At 37.6% G+C, this 24,243-nt stretch overlaps 1 protein-coding gene across 1 annotated transcript in view; it reads right to left on the bottom strand.

Annotated features, from left to right (window-relative positions):
* The window catches only part of WDR64 (WD repeat domain 64), a 66,497-nt gene that overhangs the window by 8,085 nt on the left and 34,169 nt on the right, over positions 1 to 24,243 (bottom strand). Inside the window, exons 12-22 of the mRNA XM_071581089.1 lie at positions 17,577 to 17,703; positions 14,804 to 14,952; positions 13,802 to 13,925; positions 12,372 to 12,541; positions 9,500 to 9,676; positions 8,451 to 8,581; positions 7,088 to 7,180; positions 5,302 to 5,389; positions 3,896 to 3,938; positions 2,496 to 2,629; positions 1,017 to 1,122 (exon numbers count right to left, since the gene is read on the bottom strand). Coding sequence (XP_071437190.1) covers positions 1,017 to 1,122; positions 2,496 to 2,629; positions 3,896 to 3,938; positions 5,302 to 5,389; positions 7,088 to 7,180; positions 8,451 to 8,581; positions 9,500 to 9,676; positions 12,372 to 12,541; positions 13,802 to 13,925; positions 14,804 to 14,952; positions 17,577 to 17,703 — 1,342 coding nt within the window. The remainder of the gene's footprint in view (positions 1 to 1,016; positions 1,123 to 2,495; positions 2,630 to 3,895; positions 3,939 to 5,301; positions 5,390 to 7,087; positions 7,181 to 8,450; positions 8,582 to 9,499; positions 9,677 to 12,371; positions 12,542 to 13,801; positions 13,926 to 14,803; positions 14,953 to 17,576; positions 17,704 to 24,243) is intronic.

Here is a 24,243-nt window from a genome sequence, read left to right as displayed (position 1 = left end):
TGGCAGAGAGATTGACCTTTTCCTAACAAGGAAAAATCTGTAATTGGAACAAGAAATTGGTAGCAGTACTGCAGGTAAAACAAGAAGGGTGTTAAAAGCATGCAAAGCAAATACAGTGACACAAATACAAAAAAGCAAAAGGAGAGTACGAAATGAACAGGGTGGATGGATATGTTTCCACCAACTAATTAAAATCCTGTTCAGTGCATGCTTCCCTCCTAAATTCATTTATTGATTTGAACCAGAGGGAGTGGAAACTCCTCTTCATTTTCAGTATCAAAGTTTTGAAACAAATGGGAAAACCCCTTGCCTTGTTCCATCCAATTTCTGACAGCATAGAGCAGAAAGCTGGCAGAAAACAGTTCTAATAGGTATTTGAGAAAAAAGTGACATATTAAAGCACAAAAATCTCTTACGACAGACCCAGAGATGGAAAACTGTCAGAGTGATTCTAAAGGTTCAGAGAAGAATCAGACAGCAGATAAACTCTTCAACATTCTGCCAAATGAAAGCCAGATTTGGTGTGAAATTAGAAGTAGAGCAGTGAGCTGCTAGAACAGACACAAGAGCTTTCCTTAAATAGCAGTGTACTGCTGGAGCCATTACTGTGCACTCCGTATCAGTGTAGGATCCATGGCTTTTGGTACAGCCCCAGCTACAGCTTTTTATTTAGTATTATTACCATGGATCTGAAATTTTTGCTTGTTCTTAGCAGTACTCTTTGCCCTTGGTATTGATACCATGATTTAGATGGAAAGTATATGTAGGGCACATGAGTGAAGAAAATTGTAATGTCTTTTATGAAAACAATTCTACTGGTAATGCTATAATGCTAAGCTTTAATCTACCATTCTTTTATACAACAAAACACCTTTTTCAATTATTTAATTACAGCTTTGATGGAGAAAATCCTGCAGCATTAGGACCTTTGTTTCCACATTTCTAGCACATTTACAGCATGATATTTTCTGATCCTACTGTCTGCCCTGAACAGAATGACAAGCATGTTTACTCACCTTTACTGCCTGCCAAAAGGATTTTAGTGGAGATGTCTGTATGTAGTACTCTCAGAGGGCCTGAGGGACATTCTGAAAATGGCAAAAGTTCTTTCATTAAGCTTCCCTAAAACAAACAAACAAACAAACAAACATAAATAAACACCACATATTTATCTTATAATACCAACATTAAAAATATTAATGCTTCAGAAGTTGAGTGCCATTGGTTTTATCTATTCAGCATTACTGAACTCACATCTATTCAGAAAACTGATAAAAAGGTAAAATTCCTAAATCTACAGATGGCCAAGATAGCTGTGGTGTATTCCTCTGGATTGCTGTCTCTCATACATCAAAAGAACAAGCTATTTAATTCTTCAGGCAACTGAGTCTAGTTGTACCTCTCCCTACTTCACCATTGGCCCCTCATTTACTGTGGAATATCATCAGTCTGCAGCCCATATGCTATTGATAAGTTATTTCTTGCTGCAAACGGGCTTACAATGTCTCCTTCACCAACTTGTTATATTTTTCAAGCACCAGGAGACTTTCTCCCTTATTGCCTCTTCAGGTTTGGGAGGATATGAGGGAGAATATGTTGCTGGTAAGGAGATTCTTGATTTTTGTCATCCCTGTAATGATGATGACAATCATGCCATGATATCACTGGCATCTGAACTTGGAGATTCCTATAGAAATCTAAGCAGACTAATGTACTAATGATGAAGAAAACAAGACACAGCAAAGCCCACACCTACTATACTTGGATACATTTACCATCATATTCTGGTTTTGCACAAAACATCTGCAAAGTTATCTTTTCTTTCTGAAAAATTCTTCCTATGACTTGCCTTTGCTCGGATTCCTGATAAAGCTGTACATGGCTGACTTACTATGATCACTGTCTGCCACAATGACCAATATTACCAATCATATCATGGTACTTGCCTTTTTTGCTGTATTTACTTTACATCTCTTGTTTAGAGTAATAAGTTGTCTGGAATAAAGTCCTATAAATCTGAGGTAATATGACAACTAAGCCTTTGGCATTTTGTTGCAGGACTGGCTTTTGAAGCTGCTAATGGTTGTAGGCACTATGTGTTAGGATAGTATTTTCTTCTGGTTTGTAACCCTACTAGTGCTAGCTGGCTTGTGCAATGTTCCTGACATATTTCTCCTCCTCTGAGAGTAGGACATTCTGCCTTCTCTGTCATCCTTTCTTAGAAGGGAAATGTTTGGAGTGAAAAATCAAATTCTACACTTTCACTTAACTTTACAGTCAGTTTTTTCAGTTATTTCAAATAATTTTTCTTCATTTTCCACTTGCCATTACTCCCTGCTCAGTTACTAAAACAGAACTAATTTGTGTCCATGGAAAAAACTAATAAGGAAAAATGCAATAAATGTCTGCAATTGCTAGTTAAAAAGAAGTTTTCCAAAGATTAGTGGAATTATCTTCTCAATGCTCCAGTCCCATCCCAAACACATTCAGCTTACCTGAATACTCCACAGGCGGACACAGCCACTTTCATGGGCAGAAGCCAGTATTGGAGAGTGTCCTGCTTCAGCCTTGGAGAACTTTACCTTCATCTTTGGGTGTTGGTTATTCTTAGATGTAGCTGTGTCTTCTGCTTTGGAACACAAATGATCATAAATTTTCTCAAAAATTTTTATTACTACTTTTGAATGCACAGAAATTGTATAACACTAGGGAAAAAAAAAGTAAATTTGAAAATAAACTCCATCATCAAGATGGCATTACTCTGAAGACACTACAAGTGTGTGTAAAGACAAGCAAAAAGAAATTAGAGCAATCTTCATGATCTTATCTAAACCAACCAGAACTGTTGCTCTGCAATGCAGGAAACCTCTGAAGAGCACAGCCATAGATTTTACAGAAACTGCAAGCATGAGTGACAGTGGAGGAGGAGTGCAAGACAGTGGTCATCAGGATTGCTGACAGGCCGATGTGCAGCTTCTGCATAAGCCTTCTAGAGATAGCTATAAATTCCGAAATGAAGCTTAATAACTAAATTACATTTATAGATTCTGGAAGCATAGATTTCTATACTTATTTCTTCAGTTCAAAACTTTTGCTAAATGCAAGGTGGTGGTCACAGAGAACCTTTCTTGAGGTTTTGCTGTGAATTCTACAGAGCTGGAGATGCTGGCAGGTCCCATGAAGGTCCTCAGTCAAGCGGACATTCATTCAGTGGATGCAAGACCTAATATGAGTGTCTATTTCATTGGAGAGCTACAAGACTTAGGAATGTTCGGATTTCAGGGCATGCTTTCTTTGATAAAGGAATTTATCTTAAATTCATATTGTAGATGATCAGATTTCTTGCTGTTGGTAAATTCTCCTTTGCAGCAGATGATGTCTAAAGGATTCTAAAGCATTTACTTTTTGCAAATTCACCAGCTCCATTTGCACAGCTTTAACTCTTAAGCACTTGACTCTCTATTAGTTATTATTTTTAAGGACATATAAGGAATCCTTCTAAAATTTCAGCTACTTTTGAGGATTTTGCCTATAAGGCCATTCACTCATGCTTGACTGAAGCTGGCTCTTGCTATACTATTTCAATAATTCATTGCTAGAATATTTATGTGGGAGAAAAGTCTGTATAGTTGACATTCATGAATTTTGAAATGTGTCTTCATGTCCACTTAGGAAAAACAGCAATTAAGGCCTTGCATATCCTGCATCCTGCCCTGGCTTTTGGGAAATAACTGAAAATCAGGAGGGAGCAGATGATGACGAGATGTCATCCACCTACCAACGATATCCCAATTATTCTACGCACAGTTTCCCAAAGTGACAAACTCAGTTTCTATATTAATCTGGGCAGGGCTCACAGATCAACAACATAGAGAACAAAACCATATTTTCATGCCTGTTGTTTTTTCAGTATTAACTTCATCTCTTTCCTCATTTTCCTAAAAACAAGGAATAAAACATAACAGAATTAAAAAATGGAACTTTAGTGTAACTACAGAACAATTATCTAGTTGAAATTATTTTAAGAACTTGTTTTTTTGAGCTGGAGGATTCAAATATTCCCCCAGTTTCCACCGAGTGTAAACAATAAGCACTTGCATTGAAGAGAATCAAAATAACAGAAGGAAAACCCCCACAAATTAAATTAACAGGAATTTAAGGAACATGTTAAATGTAAATTTGGCTGAATAGCACTAATTACTTAGGATAGGCAAAGGCAATCATTTCCAGTCATGTGAATGTAACCTAGATCTCCTACTTAGACAGTTTCATTTGGAAAACAGATATGATCTTGTTACTGCCTTGAGCAAAAATTAACAAAGTACATAAATACCAATAACTCACATCTACATCTTCAGGGGATGCAGGGGAATTGTCACAGTCATTCATTTGTGCCTGACTATACAGGCTTCTGAGGATCCCCAAGGCTGACATAATCAGCCTCCAAAATAGTCAAGTCAAATGTGGCAGGAAAAACTATGCAGTCATGAATGTTTGAAGAAGGACAAGCCACTTCAACTTCATCCTACTTATTGATATGTAAGGCTTGATGTGTGGGGCTTATGGGGATCTTTTTAAGAGCTGCAAAAGACTGTCCATTTTGTTATTCTAATGATTACATAGCAGAGTACATTGGATACTTTAGTTTGCAGATGCCAGTTAGGCCAGTGTCTACTTGGGAATGTATCAAAGTGCCTGCTCTGCTGAAACAACATGCTGGTAAGAATCTGAGACACAGCAGGATTTTGCCTACTTACTTTTGGTTACTTCACAAATATGGCATGTTCTTCTGGCATAGGAGGGCAAAAAAATGTCACAAAACCAGTAATGCTATCCTTAGCAAAAATACACAGATGGAGACACAGGCATATGGGTGGTAAATTAAAAAAATAAAAGATACTGTCATTTGAAAGAATAGATCCAAGCAGCTGTGGCTGAAATGTGGCTGCTATGTGGCTGCTTTTATTAAAGTACTTCATTATTTGTCTATTTTACGTTCCCCCTTGCATTCTACTATATCCCATTTGAACGTTAGAATTGCTAGTGATAAGCACTGACAAACACTTTGATACTCAGCTGTCCCCTGAATCACAGAGCCAGCTCACTGACAATGTATTCTTGATTCCCCGCCTCAGTCAGTTTAGGTGAAGAAAGTTCATTTCTCTGTAATTTTTGATATTTAGCTTTGTGCATGGTGTTACAGAAGGATTTTAGTAAGCTACAGGATTTTATAACCAAAACTGAAATAGCAACAGAAATTTGTTTTGAATGCTACCAAATCCATGAAGCCACCATACCTACCTTATGTAGGTTCGAAGAACTGCTCTCATGCTCTGGGCTGGCACTGACATCCCTCCTCACAGCAGCAGAGGGCTGGGAACTCCTTTTCCTGTGTGACAGAAGTTACTGAAGATAACTGACATTCTTTAAGAGGCTCTTCTGGAAACCAACATCCAGTATTGTAAAGCATAAAAACATAGTACCTGAATTGATTAGACTGATCATACTAAGAGTTGTTGGTTTTGTATATTTAGCAAAGTAACTAGGCAATATTTGCATATTACACAGTCAACCTCTCTCATCAGGAGTTTTGAGCAAGTTAAATCAATAGTAAATCAAAAGTAACACAGGTATTCATCCTCAAGACGTGAAGGGGAAAACTTCACTGCATGCCAATGACTTGTTCTCTTTCATTTTACACAGTGCTTTGCTCTGCAAATAGTTTTCAATTAATTATAGAAGCTTATGTCCAATCTGTTACAAAAATTCTCAGAAATTAGATATTGTGGAAGAAAATCAAGAAAAAAATTGGATGCGATCTTGAATGTTTTTGTTTCTGAGTCAAGAAAAGTTCTGACTGCACTAATGAGTGGTTCTTGCCACATAATGTCACACCTGCTCTATTTTGGAGAGGAGTATTTGAATAACTGGGATAATGTAAAACCCATCTAGAAAATATGCAGGTGGGGTAGTCTACTTAAATTTGGGCAGGTCACCATGACTTTGCAATTTTCAGTGTCTGATTTTACAGACTTCTTAGCACAATTGAACATTTTGTATGTGTATGATCAAATTCATCCAGGTGCCTTCCCAGTAAATACAAAGCATCCTAAGCCTATATGATTCAAAGTCATTGTAGAATCCTCCTGCTGAAACATAGAAAGCACTTTTTTGATCTATTAAAAATTCTATTTATGAATTTTAATCACATATTTTTTATTTTATCTAGGATTTAATAAAATAATAATTAATTCATAATGCTCAAAAGAGAATTTTATGTTCAGTAAAGTGGTGCTGCTATGTACATTTAGGGTGTAGTAAATGCATAGACTGTTTGAAGGCTTTAAAACAATATAAGACCATAAACCAGCTCTATGATTAATGAGAGCAAAGAAACTGCCTAATTGCTAAAAGGTTAAAACTGCATAAGTATGTAAACCACACTGAGTCCTTTTGGCTACCATTGCCTTTACACATCCATTGGAGGACAAGCACTTCTGAAGTTATGTACAGGTGCAATGCCTTTCTCTCAACATGAGCATATTTGGCTAAAATTCTCTTTTTCATCCAACACTACCAACCTATGACAGCTTCTAGTTTGTTTAAGGTGAAACTTGAGGCTACACACTTTGATAAGCTTGCCTCTCTCTTAAAAAAAAAAAACCTATATAAAGAATATATATATAAATATACATCTAAAGAAAAAAATTATTATAAAGAAAAAGCCTGATGCCACACAGGTATCTCACAGAGCTGAGTGCAAAAGAAGTTATGGTACATAGGAAAACTGTTACCTGGCAAAAGCTAACTTCTGTTGAGTACTTCAACAGAATTCAGACTTATGAGGTCAATTAGAGAAAAAAAATGATAGCTGAGTGGAAAAAAAAGAATATGTGATACGGTTTGATAAGCATTATAAAAGTTTTAGGATGGGAAAGCTAACTAACTGTCAGGACTTAAATTGGTTAAATACAAATAAAATCTCAATTTAAATCAACTCTCTTGGAAAAACATTACATCTGTTTACTACAACAAAATTCCAAGTGACTGTGCCTGTCCCTGAGGAAGATAAAATGCATGGAGTTACCTGGAAGTAAAAGCACTATGTACAAGGAATAACATGGCATTGATTCCAGATTCTTGAAAAACTGAATCCTGGCTGTCTTCATTAGTTTTATGCCTGAAAATAAAGATGTTTGTATAGGATATGTATGATAGGTTGTATATTGTTCCCAGAAAATGTTTCAAACTTAATTTGTAGTTTAAAAAATTAAACTTTTAATCTCCCAGAATGCATGTTTCCTAAGTTTTAGACAGTTTTTCAAAATCAGTTAATCAGTTGTGAAGGATTAACGTCAGTGGAGAGCATGTACAGAATGTGCCTGTGCCAGGAAAAACAGGAGGAATGATGAAAATTTCATTCAGCCAAGTATTTTCCTGAGAATTAGTATTGAAACAAATAAAGTATCTTATGTTGAAGTGAACTAACTGTGTTAATGTTAGCATAGTATCTTGTTTACAGCATTCAGTCATGTGAGCCCAGGGTAAATACTCACAAAGCACTGACTTTTCTGTCTTCCATGTATCCGTATGAATTGCTTGCCTCATATACAGGTAGGCAAACACAAAGCAAGAGTCAGAGTCAGAAGTGCAGTTAAGTTTTTATAATTTCCCATGGTACAGGAGGACTCAGCTTATTTTCTCACAAACATGCCAATTTTACACATTAAGGATGTTGTGAAGCTATTGGGTAGCATAGTTGAATATTGAGTTTGGATTGTCTTAAAAAGCATGTGTTCCTTCATCAGCACAGGAACAGTTCCATGCTACTTCACTCAGTCTAACCAGACATACTGTCACTGTTCACCTTACTGATATAGCAGCTTAATGTGCATAAGAATATATGGAATCATCCAAAGAGTGAGTACTCTCTGTGAAAAATTTTTAGTCTCAAACCTCCAAAATCAGTTTTCTCCTCATTGAATGTGATTTCTAGTCTTCTAGGTATAGACAATGATACTGATAATGATAAATGTATGTCATTATCGTCTGAAGTAGCATTACTTCCAGATGTCCTCTCAAACACAAAAACTTACAAAATAAGGATATTTCTACAGCTTAGTAGCACCCTTCAGTCAATGACAGAGTGATTTACATAATGAGAGTTTCCTTCAGTGGCAGCGCTGAGTTATGTTAAAACACTATTCTTAATTACATAATCCCTTCCCCAAATGACTCTTTGTCTTGATCATTTCTCCTACCTGCAATTTCAGGACTAGCTAGCAAAGTAATTTGAAGTGGGGGGCAGGTGGGCCCACATAAATTGCTACTCCAACTCCTGCTTGTCAATCACCCTTTATATTTGGGCATCTTAGAATTTCCAGTATGCCATTTGGAAAGTTTGTATGAAATTCTGGAGATCAAAAGGCCTCCAAGAAAGCAGTACTTACAGGCATCTCACAGAGGCAGATTCAAAATCCCACAAAATTATTTCACCATTTGCACTTCCTGTAGCTATCAAATTCCATCCTTCTACTTTTAAAACAGCAAAACAGTTAATTTCCACAGAAGGTATAAAAGTCTACAAAGAACATTAAAAGAAAAGGGTGAGTAGGAGCAATGTGGACACTAGACAGTGAAATGTTTTAACTGTTAAAATAACAAAATGCCTAAATAGACAATGTCTACAACAACTGCATTTTGGATGCCGTTCTAATACTACTGTATTTGAATGACATGGAAGCACCAGAACGAAGCAGGGAGTGATAATATTGGGAGACTCTCTGCTGCAGAGGACAGGGCCTCCAACCTCACCTGCTATTTACAGCACGGTTGCAATCCAAGCATGTAAAAACAGGTGTAAAAGCTGAAGATTAATCAGAAATAGGTATCTGTGGAGATACGCTGATCAAGTTAAAGGAATAAGTCACTGAATAGAGATATAATGACCTTTCCATAAACATCATCCAGATCTGTTACAGAGTTAGTGAAATTTTACAAAACAGGACTTAAGTCTTCTGGGCTATTCAAGTTAAATGGGTCAACCATTAAAACATAAATTTGACATCTGATTTTCCCAAAGCAACAAGAAGAGAAAATGGAATCACTTTGATACTCAACTTCATGTGCCACTATCACTTAAGGCTAGCCTAGCAATAGTAAATGACATTTCATTCTGAAAGAGTTTATTTGAGAACCTCAACTTACTATATTGTACAGGAACAAGAAGTGTATGTTCAGAGTATCTCCTATAGTTATCATGGTGATAACCATACAATGGTTTATTAGGGAGATACAGACCTTAGAAACAGTTACTTTCTTACATTATTTATTTTGTGTATTTATTTTAGTGTACTGAAAAGTCTGGAATCATAGAGTCTTACAATGAGTAAGGTTGGAAGGGACCACAATGGGGAATACTTATTTGATCCTTATCTTTTTGCTAAAACATGAAATCCAATCTTCTGTGAATGATGTGGAACTTTGAAGTGTCTCTCACCTCTGTATTATCACTCAGAGTACTGGTATTAGACAGCAGCCGAATCGTTGGGAAAAAATCTTCTGTTTCTGAGGTGCCAGGATTTAGTAACAGATACACAACTGGATTCCTTCGTGGAAATGGCACTGCCTCAGGAAGCATCCATGTGGCATATAGATGTGCTTGAGCTGAGTTACCCTGTTAAAAAAACTGACTTAAAGAAAGAGGAAGGAAAGAATTTCTCTATTCATAAAAGAAAAGAATTATAACAAGTGTATATCAAAAGCTTGTTTTCTGTGCCAAATTACAAAAAGTGTTGCAGAACTAGAATATCCATACACTGCAAACTGCAGTTTCATCCAGAGATATTCCAGCTCATCTTGGATTACTTGCTGTTATATTAGAAACTGTACAGTTGTGGCCTGTGACATCCAATCCCGTCAGATCTCGGAAGCTAAGCACGGTCAGCCCCGGATTAGTACTTGGATGGGAGACCTCCTGGGAAATGCCGGGTGCTGTAGGTTCTAGTCATGAGGACCTCACTGGCACCGTCCAAGCTCGCTTGGCCATGGCAGATGAACCTCAGGACTTAAACGGTGGGGCCAGTTCTGCGCATGCTGAGCCTCACCCAAAATCCACTGCGCAGGCTGGAAGGGCACACCCACATGGGGACAGCCCTTCCCAAATCTGCATTCGCGAAGTTTGGCCACACGCACACACAGTTGTGGAGTTCAGAGCTATAGATTTTACTAAGTTAACTACCTCCTTAAGTAAGTTGTCTCTTATTTATACCTGCTTATTTCATTAACATTGCTACTCTCCAGTTCATATCTACCAAAACATCCAGCAAAACTGGTGGCTGTTCAATTTGTGTGAGAGAAGAAGCCACAGTTCAGCTACAGCCCTGAGTCATTGATTTTTCCCCAGTGTGCCTAGAGGCAACTGGGAGTGACCTTGAGAGTTTTTCCAACTATAACAAATCCAAATCACTTCAATACCTAGTTCCCACTCTAACATTGATATTTCTGTCCATTTTGAGAAGTGTTACTGAAATAAGACCCTTAGGTTTCCTACTGTTTTCACAGATGTATTGATCTTCAGAATGAAGCAATAATTCTGAAATAAATCTTATAATTCTAAGTGTATCAAACAAGAAATACTTTGGGGAATGATTAAAAATTGAGAGATATTTAGTAGATTCCTGCTAAGGATGAAGTGTTTTGGATGAACAAGTTTGCCTTGCTAACTACAATATTCACAGCCTTTTAAAAAGTTAGTAACAACCTGTATTTCTCCTTATCACAGAAACATTTGTGGAAAAATGTAGTTCTGCAAGTATGTGAAAAAAATTAATGTACCTAGATTCATAAAGACTTGAAAGAGATTCAACTCCTCCCCAGCCTGTTTGTCAAGGGATACATTTACATCATTTACAGCAAACAAACTGTTTAACAATTTCAGTAATAACACCGGGGAGCAATTGGTGTGATGGAATGTTTCAGAAAAGTCTGAATAGCAAAAGCAAACCCTGTATATAACAGCTTTTTATTAGCAAGAGGCTCAAAAAGATAAATTATTTGTTGAGATGAGAGATTGTATGGGTTTTGGTTTTTTCCCAAATGTATCATCTGTCTAAAATGTATTACTTCTCCTCACAGCCTTTGCTCCCTTGCACATAATGGATTTAAAGCTTCAGAAGTATTTCGCCTCAAGTAAAACATTCCAATTTGAGGAAGAAAATTCCACAGAAACATGGTTTTTCTGAGGAATGAATCTATAATTATTGTAAGCTGAAAATGCATCCTGTTAGTTTTAGCTGAAGGGAACTCAGAGTAGATGCTCAAAATCAAGCCAACCAAGTCAATCTGATTTATTACTGTGGTGTTTCTCTGTATCAGTTTTTAAGAAGCCATTGTCTTAATTTAGTAATTTTAAACACAAAGAAAATAAAATTATCTTTTTAACAAAATATTCTCTTTTGAAACTCTTTAAATAAGGTAAACACCATCTATAGTGATGCCGAAAGGGTTTTTGTTCTGATTTTCACATTTTGTAGATTTTAAGAACACAGTTGTTGTAGATTTTTAGAGGGTTAATATTTCTAACAGTTTAAGTTTAATGCCTTTCTATCACTACCCCTGTCCCAGAACAGGGAGCTCAAATTCCTTTAGTTAATTAATCTTGTTTAGACTCCTTTCCAAGGTAAAGAGCTGAAGGATATCAGAAGGCCTACAGAATGAAACATAAACACAGGTCAGAGTGACCCAAAAGCCAAAACTGGATGAGCTCCAAGAGACCTTTGTGTGCCTGAGGAAGAAGAGTTGATGAAGACAGAGGGTCTTGATGACCCCAGACCCAATTCCAGGGGGTTGGACCAGGGGTGGGACTGGGGCTGAACTGAAAAATGTGTAAAGCAATGATTGGAAGGATCTTATTATAAAAGCCATGGAAACAAGAACTGAGACACATGCATGTCATCATGTATTCCTGTGGGCTGTAGGCCCTGTGTTATTAAAGGACCTTTACTTTTTATCTTACCCTACGCTAACGTGGCTCGAAGTCCTGTTTTTTGGGGGAAGGGTCATTCACGGCATCAATAACAGCAGTATTAAAGCTTTAAAGGATCTGTAACTACTAAAACCTCAATCACAAATGAAAAAGCAAATGCAAGGAAAGAAATTATCAGTGTGCTGAAAAATCAGCAATGGAGTAATGAATATTTTAACACTAGACAGAAAGGCAGACAGCTAATTTGATGACATTGAGAAACTAGATTGCTCCTTGATATTTTCTACAAGTTCATCTACTAATTAATGAAAAAGTCCTATTTTACCTCAAAAATTAGAGGCTACCAAATGAAATTGGGGAGGGGGGGGAAGTATATTTGAAAAACCTGAATCATTTTCATCTTCCCTCTCTGCTCCAAAACAAGAAGTGCATGTTGACTCTCATCAGCCTTCAGATAAACTATCTTCAGTATACGATGCTCATCGTCGCTGTGCTGGGCCAAAGGCAAGGCTTTAAATTCTTGCCCACTTTCAAACTCCCAAACTTTCACTGTTCCTACACAGGAATGACAAAATGTAGAAAAGAGAATGAACTTTAAGCAATAACCTGTCCTTCAAAGTCAGAAGCTTGAATAGGGTCAAACAGGGAAAAGAGAACTAACAGGAAAATCCAACTTAAGTTTGAGAGCTGGGTCACTGGTCTTTCAAAGACTGTAGCAGCATGCGTGCTTCTTAGCAAAGCAGCCTTAGGGACAAAAAAAATTACCAGAAAACATCTTTAACACTATGCTCTCAATTGCTCCATCTTTTTTTCCATGTCTGTTTTGTTCTGCAGCCCAGGATAAAAGACTTCTCCTTACTTTACTTCTGTTTGTGGATAACAATCAGAGTGCAAGCAGAGTGTGGCCTATTGGTAGAAGACTTCAGATTCTGAGCTACAGCAATGAGCAGAAGGACCTGATTGCTGGACTTACCCCACAAAGCTACAGAATTTTCTTAAGTGAAGAAATTATTATACATGACTTCCCTTTTGTAAGACTTGACAACATTCACTTTCTGTTGTGCTCTTAAAAGCCAAAAAGGGTGTGGTCTCTTCTCCCAGGCAGAAAGAAGAAATATTAGCCAGTATGCTGTGTGGAAAAGGCCATCATCTCCTCTTCATGAGATGCAGTTTTCATATATTTTATATATTTTAATAATTCAGGGGTGTACTCTTGAACATTTGAATGTGTGAAGAATTATTCAGTCATGTGAACAGATTAGAAAATTATTAAAGCTTTCTGCAGAATTCAGTGGGCACTTGTGTATTGTAGAGGTGTTGTCACATTACCTAAAACTCATACACCCTAAACAACAGATGTGAATACTTCAGAAAACATATATATATATATATATCTATATCTGTATTTATCTTTTAGTGTTCATTGATTATAGACACTATAAAATTGAGCTTAGATACTAGAAAATTTAAAAACTACCATTCTTCATCTGCAGCCATTCAGTTATACATGTAGGTCCTAAGTCTTATGAGGAAACAAATTTTCACACCAGGAGCTTTGAAGACAGTCTTCCAGAGAGTAAGAAGCTATCAAAGTACCAGAGCCCAAGCAGACAAAAATCACCTTTCTATGAACCATCTATAAAATAAAATCCAACCAAGACACCCCACACATAACCTTTCCATAGACTGAGAGCTGTCCATTCAAAATTAATTATTCTATCACTGAGACAGTCAAGGCAAAGAGTTCTGTCTGCACATATAATATGGCATTTAAAAACATGTAAAAACAATGTAGTAATTATTTAATTGCTTTACCATCACATGCCCCAGTAGCAAGGTAAAACCCATTTATTTCAATGGCTGCACAGGTCACTTCAGTATTCACTCCATGTGCATCTTCAATTTGATATATTTGATATCCTGTTTCTAGGTCCCAGACCTGAAAAAATAATATGATAATTATTTGTAATACATCCTCTAAAACTTGCCACACAATGTGTTCTAATGTAATTGGAGAAATTACTGTCAATTAGAAATTCTCACATCCTGTGATCTCCGTTTCACATCTCTGTTACATCTCTGTTACAACAGCCCACTACCATGTTCTTTTAGTGAAATACTGAAAATGTCCCTCTCTCCAGAGAAGCCATTGTGCCAAGGGGAGAGTATTTGGTGTGTATGCTGTGAGAAAGACCCTTGTTAATTCAGAGAGCCTGATGTTAGATATAAAGAGTTTTTATAGTGCAAAGGCAAAGAAATCTAACTAGAATAGACAGTTTGAGTTATAATTTCTGTGCCGAAAATGAAAATCAGGCTTTACATAAACATTTGTTCCAAAAATGTAGAACTATCTCTGATCATTATCTAATCTTTTTAGAAATTTAAGCAATGCCTTATAGTGAGGTACTAGTACAAAGTTTGGTCATTAAACCGGGTTTATGAAGTAGCCACCAATTTCATGCGCACTGTCTGAATCTGAATTTCTGCAGCACCAAATGCCCCAAACTATCTTGTAATTGCAATAGTGTAGCCACTGTGGTCTAAGAAAGGCAGGGTTTACAGTGAGAAATAACATCTTTACCAAGCGAATGAACTGAACAAGCCTTTACACAAACCAGCCTTTCTCCACAAGAATGGCATGCATCACCAGCTGGCTCAATAAAAGATGCTACCTCTCCCTACAAATCTTGCCATCTAACCAATCAACAGCTGATGAAAACTACAGGTTCTCAATACCTCTGATTATCATTGTCACACTGTTAAACAGAAATAAAAAAGCTGAGACTTTTACTTTTCAGTATAAGTGATTACAATCACCTTCAGTATTGACTCAGTGCAAATGGTGAGAATCTGGCGAAGAGTCCTGTTGTAAACCACAGCATTGATGCTTTTCTCATGTGTCTGTGGCCGCTGTCTTGTATCTTCTATCATTTGAGTGAGGGGATAAATATCAACAACATCTGAGCCTGCACAGGGTGAGAGAAGTGAGAATATATACATTTTGTTCATAGTATTAGTTACTTTCCCTGGACATAAAAAGATTTTATGTAAACCAAAGGGTTCATTTGAGTTCTTTTGAAGAGGATAAGGAATATTGTCTATTTCTTGAGGATATCTGTACTCTGAAGCAGAAAACATTCACACATGTTCCCCATAAAGCACCAGTTAAACAATGGCCAAGTATTTACCTGCCTTAAACAACCATCTGCCCACCTTTGATGGGATTGATATCCTGACTGTACATTACTAGGAGCCATAAATCCCCTAGTACCAGAGTTCACTGACATGGAATAGAATGAACCCAAATAAATAAAAGTGTAATTGGGACATAAATCGCTAAAATAAATTTTGGTATCTGCTTTCTTAGAGATAAAGCAATTCTATCTTCAGGTTATGATGACGTTTTTCCAGTACCTTCCTTTACACAACACTGCAGGTCTAAATGGTGTTTTCCAGACACCTTCCAGTGCTCTTGGATCAGAAGGGTTGCAAAGACAGAAGCAGATGAGAACAAAAAGACAAAAGGAAGGATAAGGTCTGTACAATGCTCTCAAACCAGAGTGCTCATGAAGTCTCCAATGGCAGCTCCAGCATCACTGCTGATCTACCAGCAGAGGAGCAGCAGTGAGTACATAGCAAAAGATGAAATTGCCTAATCCTTGAGGTAAATCCAGCAGCTTGGAAAAAGGCACAGAAGGAAAGCTATGGCAAAATTCAAATTAAGCATGAAGGTGAGACGTGATTTATGGAAGCTAGTGAATGACTAAGTGAAAATCTCCTCTGTAAAGCCAGGTACATACTGATGCCTCAGTGGTTTTTGATTTTTGATTTTTTAATTTTTATAGATTTTAGAAGTAATAGTAACTGTAGTAAAATGTAGATTTTAGTGTACTTAGTATTTCTAGCAACATAAGTTCAATGTCTGTTCATGCTAACCCTCGTTCCTTATCAGTTCCTCAGCATTCCTGTAACTGTTCAGACTTCTTTTCAAGGCAGAAGGCTGAATAGTATCTCAAAGCCTGTGCCATGAGACATAAATATGGGCACACTGACCTCAACACTCAGAACACTGAAAGGTCTTCAAGTATCCCTGCATGCTATGAGGAGGATGAAGATGATGAAGAGAGGGTCCCACTGTCCCTCAGACTCAATTCCTGATGAGGTGGGATGGGGGTGGGATGGGGCTGGACCGAGGGGATGGATGAATAGGGGGTTGGATGAACATTATTATAAAAACCAGGAATCCAGCCTGTCATCATGTATTCCTGAAGGCCCTAGTCCTGGACTTTAAAGGAACCTTTTCATCTTATTCTACACTAAGTTGGCTGGAGTCCTATTTTCTGCTGTCTCTCAAAGCATCGTATCAGTGAGAATTATAGCCTCAGACTCTTACCCTCTTCAGAACAAGGAGACATTCCCTTAGGCTTTTAATGGAATCATCAACAGAGTCCAGGGCCAGATTTTTACAAATAGTTACGCACTTGCAAAATAATTTTTTATAAGGGCATTTTGTCAAGGATTGATCTGTGTAAATTCCCTATATTACTAAGCCTTGAAAATCTCACTAACTTAAATTTGAACTGAAGATAGTATCTGTATACTTTAGTAATCAAAATATTCAGAAGAAACTACTAGGTCACTCAAAACAAAATATTTCACATTCATCTTCTCAGATTTGACAAGCTTTACTAGGTTTGTGCCTTGTTCCTAATCCAAGGACAGAAAAATCTGTCTCCAAAAACAATTACCTTATTTTCCTGGTATGACTCAGGTCTCTATAGCCCCAGAAGTTCAAAGCTGTTTTTTCTAGTAACTACATCTCTGGGGCAGACAAACCCTGCTGGTTTCAAGAGTCTCTGTCTTGGATACAGAAGACTAACATCCTTAGTGACAACTGTGAAGGTCTGGTCCCTCGGAGGGTTCCAGAATCCCTGCTATAGAGGCAGGAAACAGAGCCCAGAAACCTCAGGTTGAGTTCCACAATATTTTATTCCTGATCACTCGAGCAGTATGTCTGTTAACACCTCAGCTTGTGGGGCTGTCTGTAGCTACTGAGTTAAATATATATATATATATATATTTAATTCAGTAGCTACAGACAGTAACTCAGTAGCTATATGAATATACTTGTGAGGGCTCCACAGAGACTATATCCTGCTGTTTTGATCTCCAGATGGGAGGAGGATGCTAGAGGAATTGTTAGGGGAAGATGAACAGCTTAGCAGCTTTCAAGAAATGGCAAGTCCATAGAGCGATATCTGTAGTTTAATTTTGGTATGCAAGGCTCACCTTGCCTTCAGAGAAGCTTTTCTCATTTTCCTTTGGTTCCTGAATTGAATTCCTATGCTCCATAATTTCATGCATATTTCTATATTAAATTAGCACCATATATAACTCATTTTAAAATGGTCTTAATGTGCAAATAACCTTGCCTCCCAGTATTCTGTATATTTGTATTCTGTATATTCTCATATTCCTTTTATTCCTGTATTAAGCTTCAGTTGTATGTCATCATAAAGGAAATTCCCTTTATGGGAATTGCATTCTAGGAGAAGGGGCATGGTCTCATACATCAACTGCAATAACATACCAGTGATAAGTATGCCGTGATCATTGTCAAATACCATGGGAAAGACATCCAGCTCTTCAGGACTCACTTGATTATCATGGAAGACCTGCAGAGGTGTAAGGGTCTGTATATCCCACACTCTAAAAATCTAGAGGGAAAGAGAGAGACAGGAAAAAATCTAGTACTGTATCCTGGTTAGATTGTCAACTACTTTTTTTTTCTATGACACTAATATTATAGCCTTCAATAAAAATCACATTGTTAAGCATTGTACATTCCAAAATAAGCAATACAAATATCAGAGGTATATCTTTCCCCATTTCACTAAAGATAAAAGGCTGAATTTTGTAACCTTGACCTGATAAATCCACAGCAGAATCAGATCTCAGGAGAATTGGTTCTACTTAATGACAAGCTGTCTCCATTTTGTTATAATTTTCAGTCACATACAGATAAATACCAGTTGTTTAAAAACTTGTATTTGAGTCGGACTATGAAATGGTGTGCAACAGTACACAGATAAATTTCAGAGGGTTCTGGATAAAGAAATTCCTAAAACTTTTGACTGTCAGCAGATGTTGGAGAAAATTGGAATCAGGACACATTGTGGAAGTATTATTTTTATGCATCTAAAGTTTTTGTGCCCTCCATAAGGAAATGCTACTGATCCCAGTTGGGGTACCATCCCGTGAAGAGCACCAGCTGCATTAGATGTATTTGTTCTTACTTTCAGTTTCAACAGAAAACACAGCATCTGCTTTAAACTCTAGAATTGCTCATCAATAATTATATGTTAGCAGCACTTAATCATCCTGCCTGTTCACAAGCTGTGGTGAACTTACTGCTATCTCATGCAACCTGCTCTGAAGTCTGCCACTTCCTTGTGAGGGGAAGAGGAGGGGCAGGCACTGATCTCTTCTCTGGGGTGACCAGTCATAGGACCCAAGGAAATGGCCTGAAGTTGTTTCAGGGGAAGTTTAGGTTGGATTTTAGAAAGCAACTCTTCCCCCAGAGGGTGATTGGCACTGGAACAGGCTCTCCAGGGCAGTGGTCACAGAACCAAGCCTGCCAGAGTTCAAGAAGCACTTGGATGATACTCTCAGGCACATGGTGTGACTCTTGGGGATGGTCCTGTGCAAGGCTAAGGGTTGGACTTGGTGATCTTTGTGGGTCCCTTCCAACTCAGCATATTCTGTGATTCTGTGGTTCTGTAATACTGCAAGAATTCAAGATTTAATTTCTCAGATCCCATGGCTTTTAGTGTGGTGTATTTTCCTGCATATTCTGTCATCACATCTGTCTGCAATTCTTATTCAGCTGCCAAAACTGTTGTGAGTTTTATATAGGCATTTGCGCAAGTTATTTGTATTCATTCAATTATGCTACTACAGTGAGGCTGCACTTTCAATTGGGATTTTAACACAAATACATACATTGGAACAATGCTCTTATCAATATTCTGAGTGTTGTGGGAATTGACAAGTCATAACGTGATTTTAAAGGATGTTACAGTGGATCCAACAAAATTCTGAACAAGGAAGAAACAGATACATCAACAAGTGCTTAAATAGAGCAACTTTGGCACCAGAGAGAAATTAATACATGAGTGTTTCAGAATGTTAAATAGAAGAAAAACACTCCTTAATATTTTGTTTGTTTTTAGGAAAATTCAAAAAGAAAGGACCCTGACAAACTTTTTACTGAGACTAAATTTTCTCTGAGACAGTACTGAGTCAAAAGAACCATGTCCGTCACATTCCTCTGATTGACTACTGATTACATTTCAGGAGTTCACTCAGATATGCGATTTCTAAAGCATCCAAAAAGTGAAACAGGCATTGAGAAGACTTGAAAAAGGAAATCCATTTGAATAGAAAATAAATATGGAGGTTTTCATCCAGCTGTCAGTAGACTAGAAAAAAGAAAAAAAGAATTGATGATGACAGTTGAGAAAGTTTGGGCAATATTGCAGGTGGATCTCCAAGCTCAATTCTGGTACACTCACAATTAGAGCATGTAAACACAGGTGTAAGAGCTGAAGATTAATCAGAAATGGATATCTATGGAGATATTACAGTCAGGTGAAAATAATAAGTCACTGACCAGAGATAATAACCTTTCCATAAACTTCACCCACACCTGTTGTAGTTAATGAAGTTACACAAAACAGAAGTGAAAACAGATGATTCTAATAGATTATTCAACTTAAAATAGTCAAAAAGTGAAATATGGATTAGACATTTTATCAAAGCAATAAGAAGATGTTTTTACAGCACAAGTGAATATAAGTGAGAGCCTCTTGCACTACTTTTTCTGCTTCTTCAGTACCACATTAAGAAAATGCAGTCACTTAGAGTGACAGCAAAAATCTAGACACATCACAGCATTCATAAATCTCTTGCCTTCCTTATGGCATCCTTCTTTTCCCAGCCTGTGAGCAGGGATGGGGAGATTACATAAACCAATGTTCCACCTGAGTAACTCCCACACAAGGCATCACCAGTGCGGCTGCGAGATACAATGTCACTGCTGTTCATCTGCATCAGCACACATGACTGTGCATGAATTCATGTATGAAGAGAGGCAACAAAAGGCATGCTTATGTAGAAATTAGAAGGTGACCTGGGGGAGTTGCCTTAGGAGCATTTCATTAATAGTAACTTTACTATCCTACTTATTTATTGAAGAACTTCCCCACAGCAGCCTGAGAAATAGCAGGAATCCCTGAAGACCTCTGAAAACATATTCTTTACAGAAAACACTTTGAGACTGTGTCTTCTGAAATAAAAAAAAAGACTATGTACAAGCAACCAAAATATATTAGGGAGAAGGAAGAGTGTGGAAAGAAGGAACTTCAAGTGCTCTTGGAAAAAATCCACTGTTTACACCTTACAAGAAAATCTGAGTTGTATTTCCAGCAACGTTATCTCTAAAACAGTGGCTTACATTAATGAAAAGGTTTGTTTGGTTTAGTTGTTAGCAGAATTGGCCTTGACCCACAGATAGACCTTTTTAAGAGTTAGCAGAGCAGGGATTCTTGCCTGTGTTTCCACATTGTGGCCAGCCTTTTTCACACAGTTGGTAACTGGCATTCAGAGACTGCATCTCTTTCCTATCTCTGCTGCAACAGCCTCAGCAAACTATGCTGTTACCCTTTCCAGGACTGCAGTCTGGATCAGTTCCCTCTGTTCTGGGGTGTTCTTGTGTAGTTCATTTTTCAACCCAATAGCCAAACCACATAGTAACAGGTGGAATTTCCACAGACACTAATAAAAAATTGGGAACCAAATTCCTCCAGAACCGAATTCCTCTAGAATTCGGTGGGGGTTCTTGCCAAAGCCTTCTGAGATCCTGTAAAAAATTTAAATGTGTATATTTGCATTCATAAACCCTTTTCTCTTGAGCACCACCATCCTTCAAGCCCTAAAACTCAGAACATATACAAAAGCCTGAAATATCTTTTCCATCAGCTCTAAGGCCTATATTTTATGAGCATGTAAAACCAGCAACACACCGCTCTTCTATTTTTCTGAATACACTCACAGAGACAGAGAGCAAAAGAGTCATCTTAAGAACTGAAACATGAAGAGGGAAGCAGAAAAAAAGATGGGAAATAGGGCCAGAAAAAAAATTGTTAAGTAAATCTTTTATATGTTCTTAGTACAATAAAATTCAGGCTCAGGAACGCTTATCTCCTGCTGGGTTGCTAAGAGGATGCCACTGTGGAAATATGCTTTGACTTTGGAAGAAGCAAATCCTCTTGTTCCCCTTTCTATCTGTAATTAACTGAGATAGGGAAGGACTACAGAAGTCCAGGTTTTGCCCCTCCCTCTTCCACCAAAACATAATCCCTTCAATTACTTGCCAGTTAAGAATAAGAAAGTGACTTTAAAAGACTGCTCTACAAAAAAATATCTCAACAACTCTCTAGTCAAAACAGTAACTTTCTTTTAGTGCTTCCAAACTCTCTCATCATGCTGATACTTTTTGCAAGTTAAGGAATGTTTGTTTTCTGAAGAAGTCAACTTTCCTGAATACCAGAATGGCGACGCTGCAAGTCTTTTAAAGAACCTATGAAAAAAAGCACTTATGCAGGAAAATCCAAAATCCAAACACTCTTAGGGCAGAAAGAAGTTGCATTAGCCACAGCATTCACTGTTGGCATGTACAGGAAGCGTAAGCAACAATTAAAGCTGATTTTCTGTTGAACTGTTTTATCTGCCGCTGTTTGCTACATTGTTCAACTGTTTGAGGAGATCACTGAAGGCTCCATGGTCTAAGTGAAAAAATTTACAAATTCATACAGAACATCTCAGTCGTCAAAGACAAAAATCACCAGGCATGAATGTCAAACTGCAGTTCTGCTTGCCATGTTATTTAATAAACTAAGTTATCTGCAAAGAGTGCCGATGTGTGTCTTGTGATCCCTGAAGGTGATCCTGCAAAGTGCTACAACTCCCTGTCACAGTAAGAAGACTTGGAAGCAAATTAATGTCAGTGGGATTACTTGGGAGGTTAGGGCAAGGAGGATTTAGCTGTAAGCACATTAATGCAACGTGGCACAGCAGACGGTACTATAACTAGTGCCTCGTCGATATAGTAACTTGGCAAAGGTCAAAATTATGAGCATTTCAGATCACTTCATCAGATGATATGATTAACCTGGTAATATGTTAAATTACTTTCCTTTTTCCAAACATGAACAGATGCTGGAAAAAGATCAAACTGTTATTTGCAATAGTCTAATTAGATAGTAATGAGCTTGAAGGATATTTACTGGGTGCTCCAACTGCGAGTGTGTAAAGGCTCTGTATGTCTGTCTCTGTACTGTGTGCAGGGTGTGCTGACAGTTGTACCTACCCCCTAATGCAAAGATAACATAATACTCAACACTTCTGGAGAACAGTTTCAGTGGACATTTAGATGGTGTGGGGGTCAGAAACAGGAAGGTAGATGTGTAGGACAGAGGTTGCTGCCCATGAATACTTGGATCAGAAAAGCTACAAACCAGTCAGGTTCCTCCTGTCAATCTTCAACCAATCTTAGAACGATTCTCTCACCTTAGACATAGTTTTGGAAGTAATTTTACTTTTTCATGAATAACAGAACAGTTGAGGTTGGAAGGGACCTCTGGAATTCACCTTGTCTAACTTCATTGTTCAAGTGAGGTCACATAGAGCAGGGCCATGTCCAGGCAGATTTGAAATATCTCCAAGGATGGAGACTCCACAACCTCTCTGGGCACCCTGTGCCAGTGCTTGGTCTCCCTCACAACAAATGTTTCCTGATATTCAGACAGACCTTCCTGTGTTTCAGTTTTCATTGCCTCCAGTCCTGTCACAGGGAGCCACTGAAAAGATCCTGGTACCCATCTTTACACTGTCCTTTCTGATATTTCGATGCAATAATGAGATATCTCTTGAAACTTCAGTAGGCTAATTCTGCAGGATTTTTTTAAAGACTACCCAAGACACAAAGTAATTTGAATTATGGAAAAATGGGACAGAAAGTAACAGAAAATTTCATAAGCTACATGACAAATCCAAAGAAAATTCAATGTTCTTGAAGGATTATGCAATATGAGAACAGAATAAAATTCTTAATATCTGAGAGAAACAAATAAACCAAAGAGAATAAAAGCACAGCAGCAAGGGAGCTTTGGCTTTCAAAGCACTATACAAAAATGTATCTGATATAGATATGGCCATATAATTTTTGAGAGAATGACTGGAGCATATTTCCAAAATGCCTCTTTTTCAAATTATCTAGATTAAATTTAATACTGTTGGTATACAGTACATTCCAGTAACCGCCATGATTAGCAATGACTTGACATAAATTAAGCATGGTCCTTCCAGCTGCGCCGCTCTCATTTCTCAGGAAGACAAATGACTGTACTATAAATATATCCCTAAAACAATGTCATGTGCTTTCAAAACAGGTTAGACAAACATCCACACTAACTGCTGTCAATACAATCACCTACTCAGTTCCAGACAAACAAAAGACACATATGACTTCCCCCTGGGATTGCACAGCCAGTTTGTCAATAAGCAGATCTAGAGAGAGAGGACTGGAGACTGATAACATTAAGGATTGAATAAATTTGCAAAAGTCAGGAAATACAAATTTAAGAACATATCTTACCTCCCCGTATCTTCCCTGAAATGCTAAAAATCTGCCCTTAGGTTCTGTAACAGTAAAGCTAACATATGTATAACAGGGCTAATTTAGGATGAGCAAATTTTAGCAGGGAAGTGTTTATGTGGTTGCATCATGTTGGCTGCATCAGAATTTGAAGAAATTATTAATGGAATCAAAACTCTCACGTGTCCCAGAATGGACATGGGAGAAATCCCCGTTTACTGCACTGCTTTCCTGCCTCCTGTAAATGTGTGCATTGCTCTTTTGGTTTAGCTGCCAAAAACAAAATTCTAAAAAGAAAAAAGACAAAGAACATTCCCTTCACTGATATAAAACAAAGGATTTGTGTTTTTTTACCAATGATACTGTACAGTGGTATAAAGGCTAGGAACATACTCCTTACTTTAGCCCTATTGATCATCAAACAAAATGGTTTGTTTTTATGAATTAATGCTTGTAGGCTCAAATCTTGCTCACCTGACTCACTCAGGTAGTCTAATTCAACCAAACCCATCACTGGAGATGTTCTAGTAAAATCAATGAA

Source organism: Pithys albifrons, chromosome 2 (assembly GCF_047495875.1).
Source record: "Pithys albifrons albifrons isolate INPA30051 chromosome 2, PitAlb_v1, whole genome shotgun sequence".
Lineage (NCBI taxonomy): Eukaryota > Metazoa > Chordata > Aves > Passeriformes > Thamnophilidae > Pithys > Pithys albifrons.
Note: the sequence above shows the minus strand (reverse complement) of the source record. Positions and strands in the feature narration are given on the sequence as shown.